The 9,636-nt window shown below is 17.7% G+C and overlaps 1 protein-coding gene across 1 annotated transcript; it reads right to left on the bottom strand.

Annotated features, from left to right (window-relative positions):
• Positions 1-8,606: 8,606 nt before the first annotated feature.
• On the bottom strand, positions 8,607-9,216 carry LOC128960196 (G-protein coupled receptor 83-like). Its single transcript, XM_054306270.1, has 2 exons — positions 8,768-9,216; positions 8,607-8,622 (listed from the first exon to the last, which is right to left on the bottom strand). The coding sequence occupies exons 1-2, from the start codon at positions 9,214-9,216 to the stop codon at positions 8,607-8,609; spliced, it is 465 nt and encodes a 154-aa protein (XP_054162245.1).
• Between the last annotated feature and the right edge of the window lie 420 nt (positions 9,217-9,636).

Below are 9,636 nucleotides of genomic sequence, written 5' to 3'. Positions count from 1 at the left end.
TATAAAATTTAAAAAAACTCAGACAAAATACTTTTTTATTTCCGCATAATATAAATATTTTTTTTTTAAATATTGAAATTTAAATCAAATTTTATTTAAAAAACTCAAAAATGTTAGAAACAGTAAATAATGTTATAGTAGTAAAAATGTTTTCTATTATATTTACACAATCTAGATTGCTTTTTATTTTTTAATTTATTATTTATTTCCCAGGTGAAATAGAAAATAACAATTTTATAAATGCTATAGACTATAAAATCTAAAATAAATTTAAACTATTAAATATAATATTGCTCAATCTTTATTTTTTACTTTATCGCAATTATAAAAAAAATAATTTAAGTTTCTTTATAACTGAAATTAAAACAATTTTAAATCAATGTCTATAATATTTATTATCATTTATTTTAAAATAATAGAAACTAAACTATTGTTATATTAGTTAAAATTACTAAAAATATTTTATAAATTAAAATTTTTCATATTGTTATTACTGATAATCAACAATAAACTTACTTAGTTTGAGTCAATCTCCCGGTGCTCTCTGTCTAATAAAACACATTAAGAACCAGAACTCTGATATAGTTAATCAAAGTGGACAACCAGTAAATGTTTTAACAAAACTGTATTTATTTGTTATTAAAATATGACGTCAATGTAATAGTAATAAAATATGTATATGTAATGTAATACTGTATATGAAACTCACTGTAATTAATACAATACTTTAACCTATAGTTAATATTCAGTTTATAATAACAAAATAAATAAAAATACTATTACATTAGATAAAAAATTAAAAACTTTAATTAATGGAAAAGTAATAGCATTTTATTTAAATTTTAATTAACAAATTAATTAAACAATTTTTACATTAATATACAGTATTATAGTTGTCTAATAATTTCTTTAAATGTGATTATTTATTATACATTACACATAATATTGTACTTACAAGTTAGTCATTATATATAACATATATATATTGTCCATATACTGTATATATATATTGATATATATATACATCAGGGTTAAGCAAGGTTTAGGATTTTAGGGGGGAGTAGACTGGGGTGAAATCTGCAAAATTCTCAAAAGATCTTGGGGTATAGGGGGTATAGACTTTTATTGCATTTTTAAACGGCAATTTTTTCAAAAATCCAAAATCAAGGGGGGTCAAGAGAAAATTACCAAAAAATTCCTTAAATTCCCAAATATTCCCATGTAAATTCCATAAAGTTCCCATAAGTTCCCTTATAAATTTCCACTAAAATAGGTAAATATTCACAAAATATAAAAAAATTAAAAATTAATAAAAACTTAAATTTTAACAAAATAATAATAATAATGTATATAAAATTTAAAAATAGTTGATAAAAGCATTAATGATACACTATGAGTTATATTTAATCTTTTAATAATTTTTAAATTTTAACTTAATTAATTTTAATTAATCCTCGTTTTTAAGCGACAATTTTTCCAATTTGGTCAAAAAATCTGGGGGTAAAATCCCAATTTCTTGATCTTAGGGGGGTATTTTGGCTTTACCCCTACCCTCTTTCTTAACCCTGATATAYATATAATAATTTACATTTATACACACAATAATATATATAAATACATGTATATTTTAAAGCATTTTTATATTATACTCATTAATTGCATAATTATTTATTATAATTTTACTAATGTGACAACCTTAATTAATAAAAATTAATTTAACATTGCTTGAAAATAAATGCCACACTTTGTTTAATTTAAAAGTTTGATAAAATTTAATGCAATTTATTCAATTCAATTATTTTTATTCATTTATTTTTTGAGGCATTTATTATTAATGAAGACTCACTAAAATATATGAATTTAACGAAGAAAACCAATAAATTGACAAATATTTAACAAAGTCTTATAAGTTGTTATCTATTGTAATGTATTATAGGTATAATACAATTCATTTATATATTTGCCTTTGTTTTGACAAAATATTTGAATTACTTGGCATTTAATTCATATTTTATTATATATAACACATTTAAGACATTATATTTATTACCTATATTTGATAACTTACTAAGGAATCTATAGATAGATATTATAGATTTAGACGTATTATGTCTGTTATAATATTATATAAAGTAAAAAAAATTCTCTATATATTTAATTAATTTCTATGATATTTAATTAATGTAAACGTTTAGTAAGTTATTATTGTCTACTTTAATATTAATAATACAATCACTGTTTATGTCTACATAAATTAAAACATTTTGTTTGTATATTTTTAGTCGCATTTTTATATTATTATTATATGGATTAATTTATTTTATTTAGCAGTATTAAGTTTCAATATATTAAAAATATTAACTATGATTTAGATTATAATCCTAGTTTTAAAAATATTAATAATAAGTATAAATTATTTTTAAAAACAATATTACTGTCATCATTATATTGTAATTTTCTTTAAATTGCAAATTTATATAAATATTTAAATAATTATAATAAAGAGATTAATTTACTTTTATTATATAAGTTATAATATTAAAAAATTCAATTAAAATACTGTATATACACAGGAGATTTTATGGTTAATATTAACATATAATATTCATGAAATAGTATTACAATTAATAAATACAAAAATATTTGTCTATAAAATGTTTTTATTTGGTATTTTTTCTAATAATAATTATGGAAACATAATTGATTTTAATTGTTATTTAAATATTAAATTGCTTATATTAACCAAAATTGACAAAAAATAAACAAATTGTTGTAAGATTTTAAAAATGTATTTTAAAGAAATAATATTGTACTATACATTTAAAAATATATAAATAATTAAACAATACAGAATACTCTCTTTGTATATATTTAGATATATAATTTTTAGACTGTATTATATTAAATTATTTTATTCATCAATTTTTGTATAATAGAAATATTAAAGATATTCAAAACACCTATAAAATTATATAAGCAAACATACTTTATATCATATAATTATATGATTAGTTAATTATTTAGTTCTAACCAAATGATAGCAATAATTACTTTATTGTTTTGTAAATAACGATTATTTTAATTTTTATGTTCGTTTCATTAATCTATGATAATATCGAAAATTAATGCAAATAATCTTCTCATTTGTGACAAGTAATTGACAAACAATATCATTAATATTTATTTATAAATATAAAGTACTGAAAAAAATAAAATATTTCAACTCATCAATTAATTAAAGTTATGAAAATTGGTATAATTTAATTTAATGAACATAAATGTTGACTAATGTAAATAAAATTGTTATTTTTATGTAAATATTAATAATTATTGTTTTTAGTAAATAACTTAAATAAATTTAAAGAAAAAATAATTTATAACTTTAAAATACATTTATAATTAATAAATTAAAAAAATATAAATAAAAATAAAATCTATATATATATATATGTAAAAATCTATTTCTTTAATGGATAACAAATAATTTTTCTGATTTATTTTCATTGTTTTATGTGAATATATAATATGATTAAGTTTTATTTTCTGACTACACTTATATAATGTATATATAGATATAAAGTTTGCATATTTTATCTTATGTTAAAATATTTATTTGTTTAAATTCATAAATTATAAATATTAAAAGTAAAAATGTTCAAATACAAATAATATTTCATACGTTTGACAATAAAAAAAACTTTAGTTGTTTTTATAATTTATATTATTTTATTGTTGTTATATCATTAAGAAAATAATAATAAGTATTATATTACCGATATATTTACACAATAAAATTGATTTATATTTATATATTCAATTTCCGTATTTTACCTATTATATAAAAATATAAATTATTTATATAATGTCCAGATAAAGTAATATTATTAACTATGTAATTATATTAATTTATTTGAAAAATCTAGAAATATTTTTTATTCAATTTATTAATATTACGTGATCATTACAAATATATTGCGAAAAAGTAATACAAACAAACATAAATATACAGTCCAATAGTAACACAATTATCCCTACATATCTCATATAATTCAAATAAATTATTATATTTAATGATAAGATGCTAAATATATTTATATAATAATTTATTTGTAATTTTGTTATTTTTATCATATACTTATCTAGTTATTACTAAATTAGTAAATAATAATTATTTTTATATATTTTTTATATATATATGTATAAAAACAATTAATACTGTATTTAAATACTTACAAATAGATAATCAATTGATAAAAATTTTATGAATTTATTAAATAATATTACTTTTTATTATGAGTTTGTTATTGATATTTGAATTTATTTGACTACTGTATAGAAACTGGATTTTGAAGAGTATTTTTGGTTTAAAGTAATTAATAATTATACTTAAGTTATTAAACTACTGTTAAGTTTGAAATATGTTACTTAAAATTGTATTTAAAATTTTTATTGTTGTCAATAATTTTAGTGACAATAATATGTTTCAAGAATTAATTTCAGTTATATAAGTGTTTGTAATTATAAGTTAAGTAATATTAAGTTTTGTCATCAAATAAATGTTAAAAAATATCATAAGACTAACAATTGACAAACTTTTATTGTCATCACAATTACAATAAAATGTTAGTCAAAACTAAAATGACCCAAAAATAGGATATTTATAAATTACATCACAATTACAATTATTAATACATACTTAATGGTGTGATCATAAACATCATGTGATAATAACAAAAAATTTATACTTTGTAAATATCAATATTATTTAACCAATATTATCAAAATAGTATACTAATTATAATGATTGATATTTTGAGGCTTTTCTCATTCAAAATTATCATTTTTTGTATACTAAATATATTGAAATTTGTCTCATCATAATTGTTTGCTCATATGTTTTGGATACATAATTCTAACTAAAGTTAGAAACTCTAATTATATTTAACTAAAAAACTTAATATAATTATATAAATGTATGATATATTGTTTGTTATAAATTATTTTATGTATAGAAAAAATTATATTAAATATAAATAAAATAAATCAATAATTAAGATTAAAAATGTTATTAAAATTTTTAAGGATTCTTATATAAAAATTATAAATAAATATTTAATTATACTGATTTTATAATGTATAGTATATGATAAATAATTATTAAAATAACTTGTACATAAATATACAAGGTACTATTAATTATTAAAATTATAATTAATATAAAATAAAGCTTAAAATATAAATTATTTTATATTATATTATTCAATATAGTCAAATTTAATATTTAGATGCGTTTACATTCAACTTATTTAACTAGTGGTTATGACTATATTAAAAACAAATTTTTATTAACCAACAAAACATATATCTACTAAAAGCCAATTTTTAAAAATAAAAAATTATTTATAAATGTAATTTTTCCATTAAATTTATTGATGTATAATTTTGTCACATATACTCTATGCATTCATAATGCATATAATGTGTCAAATATTCAAATGTTTAAAAACGATTATATCTATAAAAAAATGTTTATACAATATGATAAATTATAGCTTCTTATATTTAAATGTAGTCATAAATGTGAACAAAACAATGTTCAATAGATTTTATCCATCCTTTTTAAAATATCTATTTTTTCAATATATTTATCTGAAATTTATATATTTTGAAAAATAATACTTTTCACTATTTCATAAGCAAATATCCAACAAATATTTTGTAAAAATACTATAATATATATATAAAGATTTCGTATATAAAATCTTTTCTTCATATTTTAAGTTTTTTTTTTATTTATTTGTTTACAAAAGCATTCCTTGTCTTTTACTAGAGATGAGGAAATAAAAATTTCTAATAAGTTTCTATAAAAATAAATTTAGAAAATTTCTCAGAAATAAATATTTATACAATCTTAAAATACTATAAATTCCAACATTTATTCAATAATATAACTTTTTTATTATTGATGTTTACATACACTACAAATCGTCTACAATACTATACAAATAGAATAACTAAATATAAATCTAATAATATTTTAATTATTTTTAATTAATTGTAATGACTAAAAGTTTAAATAAAATAAAATAAGTAATAAAATGAATTATTTTTGTTATTTTAAATTTTAATTAAAATACTAATAATAGTTAATGAAATTAATAATTATTTGTAATGTTATAACTTATAAGCTAACAAATTGAAATGGAGATCTCATAGACAGAATTGTTTTCTAGAAAGTTTCTATAACTTTCTTAGTTATTATAAATTTTATTTTCAAACTCTATTTTTACCTCAAAAATATTACTTTATATAATAAAAAATATATTTAGACTAACGATACTTAAAACAAAAATAAAAGTTAATACGAATATTTCTAAATGTTAAAGTTAACATTAAGATTATAAGCAATAAATTATTTGATATATATTTTTATGATATTCTCAAGTGTCAAAATATTGTATAAACGATAATATTATGTTATAAATAAATTACTATTTTGTTTATTATAAAGTTTTAATTGTATTTCGATTTTAGATAAAATAACTAAAATTGTATATTTATTATTATGACAAATAATTATTTTTGTTGATATTTAGTTTTTAATGATATTTAATTTGAAAATTAAAATACAATAATTAACAATTATTTATATATGATTTATATTTAATCTTTAAAAATTATAACATGTATAAATAAATTTTTATAAAAATATATTCATAAATTAGATAAATTACGATAAATAAAACTGTAAAAATAAGCTGATTAAATAAACTATTAAATGTTTCTATTACATTAAAGATAAATTATATAAATTAAAGCAAAATACTTTTAATAAATTATTATTTAAATACATCATTAAATAAGTTATTAAGGAATGATTCACATATTACGTTCGCATGTCCCTAATCTCTAACATCCCACCCCTAAGAAATAAAATATCTAAATGCGAAAGTTTTTAAGCTCTCTACCCTCCCTTTGTTCGTAAAACTTCGCTTTGGGCGACACCCTCCTCCAAGTGCGAACGTAATATATAAATCACCCCTAAAATAAATGTACATTAAATGTTAATCAATTATTTTAATTCAATAAATTATATTGTCATTTTATTTCTAACACTTTTATATTAAATATTAATATTATTATTACAAGTGGTATATATTATATATAAGTATATAATACAGATTAGTATTATGATTACAATATTTTTATTTATTGTTATCTTATTTAATCTATTATTTATACTATAATTCAATAGAATAAATGAATGAATGAATAAACATAAAAATACAGAAATAACTACTAATAATTTGATCCAATGATTGAAAGTTTTATTACATATATTTTCCTATTTAATACTAAATATTTTATTATTTTATTAAATATTATTATTGTTATTATAATAAATTACAATATATAATACTGTTATCCAATATAAATCTAATGAATTTATTACAATAAAATGCAAAACATGAAATATTACATTAAAAAATAGCATTTTAATAACATAAAAATTTTTAGTTTAAATAATTCAAATAAGCAATTAAAAATATTAATTTAATACTCATAATTATATAAATAATGAAAACTAATGATCTGAGCAAAAATTATAATTACAAAATAAAACACAAAAACAATATTTTAAAAGTAAACAGATATTATAAATAATTGTAATAAAAAATAAAATCATAGCTTAATCTTATTTATAATATAAATATTAGTGTTTTACAAAAATAATTTTTTTTTTGAATCAATTAAAATAATTAAATTAATTAATAATCAAAATGACAGAAAAATTAGAAGTAATTTATTAGAAGATTAAATTAAAAAAAGAATAAAACGATTTTTACTATTGAAAAGAAGTTTTAATCAAAAAATATAATAATTATATTATAAAATGCTTTCAAACATGTGTTGCTTGTAATCTATTAATTCAATTGTAATTCAATAGAATTCTTACTGAACGCCAAAAACATTTGAGAAAATTTATTATTAAATAAAACTCCAATTTTAGTCATACATTGATAAAATCATATATACTTAAACTTATTAATTATTATTATTACTTATATTAAAACAAATATATTTATATGTATAGGTATGTCTAAGTATATCAATATAATAAACAATATAAATAACAAATAGTATTGAAAAAATTTATTGATTGACTGGCTTTAATTTAATGACGTGTCAAATTATATATTATTTATACAATTATATATATAATATTATACGTATATATACAATATATATAAGTTAGTATATATATAATTAAACGTTTAATTCAATTTTTGATTTATTGTATTATACATGAAAGGTAATCTTAATAAATTGTATTCTACAATAAACCACATAATTTAATATTATATGTTATAAGTTTAGTAAATAAATAGTATAATTAATGATTTTTCTSTAAATAATGTAAATAAAGATATATTTATTGAAAGCAAATAAACAAATAACATTTAAATTGCTTTTTATTTATTTCTAAAAACTTACTATAAATTTTATATTCATTAATAATTCAATTTGTATTATACATTATTTGCATATTTTGGTGTATTATACTAAATGCGTTATAAACTACTTATTCAATATAYTGTATAAGTTTATACCTGTATAAGCCTTAGTGTTATTTTGCGTGTAAAAAATTAATGTTATATAAAACGATAAAAATAAAATATTAATTATGTGTGATAAATAATGATAATCTATATAATAATTATTTATAATATGAATAATATATGTTAATGAAGATATGGTAACAAACCTGTCGATCCCAATGATGGTTAGTGTCCACACACTGACAAACACAGAACAGATCTGAGCGAAGTGAACCAATGGACACAACTCGTTGGGAAAAATCCAACGACCCTTCATAAAGATGGTGTAAGTGAATGGTATGGAAAAGACAGACATCGAGATATCAGATATACAAAGATTGATCAAAAATTTCCACAATTCAGATGATATTTTATCGCCTTTAATGAGTACAATAATTGTAATGAGATTACTGGCCAACGAAACAAATGCCGTCATTGAGTATAGGCTAATGAGTATGACCTGCCACGGCCACAATGGCAGCGCTTCCAATGAGTCCAACGAACCGCTTATTTTAGTGGTCATCGACGAGTTGGCCACCGRTATGACCATCATATCTGTCATGTTATTGTTATGGTTGTTGTTGTTGTTGTTCCAGTTGTAGTTCAAGTCACTCATTATCTTTAACAATATTGAGTGAATCAATAACATTAAGTTTTTTAAACTAATTCCTGTTTGTTTTGAAAATCTTGTGGTCGGAACTCTTTCAGTAAATTGTTTTTATTTTATTTTTTAGAGGAAAGCCTTTTCTTCTTATGGAAAATCTTTTAATAAATAGAGTAAACACTGAAATAAGTAGTACTTTAATTAGGGAAACAGTTTATCAGTTATATCTGCTTTCATACAAATATATCGATTTTTCACTTTATTATTAATAAAACTTATTACAATATTTGTCTTATAATTATTTAGATTAATTACATAAATATCATTTGTATTATTTATTATTCAATAATTTTGTTTTGATTAATCATATCAACAAATTTATAATTATTTTAAGTAAAGAAAATATAATATAAATATTACTTTTTATAAAAT

Source organism: Oppia nitens, unplaced genomic scaffold, assembly GCF_028296485.1.
Source record: "Oppia nitens isolate AA-2021 unplaced genomic scaffold, nextdenovo-longstitch-racon4-pilon3 scaffold13_pilon_pilon_pilon, whole genome shotgun sequence".
In the NCBI taxonomy this organism is placed as follows: domain Eukaryota; kingdom Metazoa; phylum Arthropoda; class Arachnida; order Sarcoptiformes; family Oppiidae; genus Oppia; species Oppia nitens.
The sequence above is the reverse complement of the archived record's forward strand: the minus strand, read 5'-3'. Positions and strand labels throughout refer to the sequence as shown.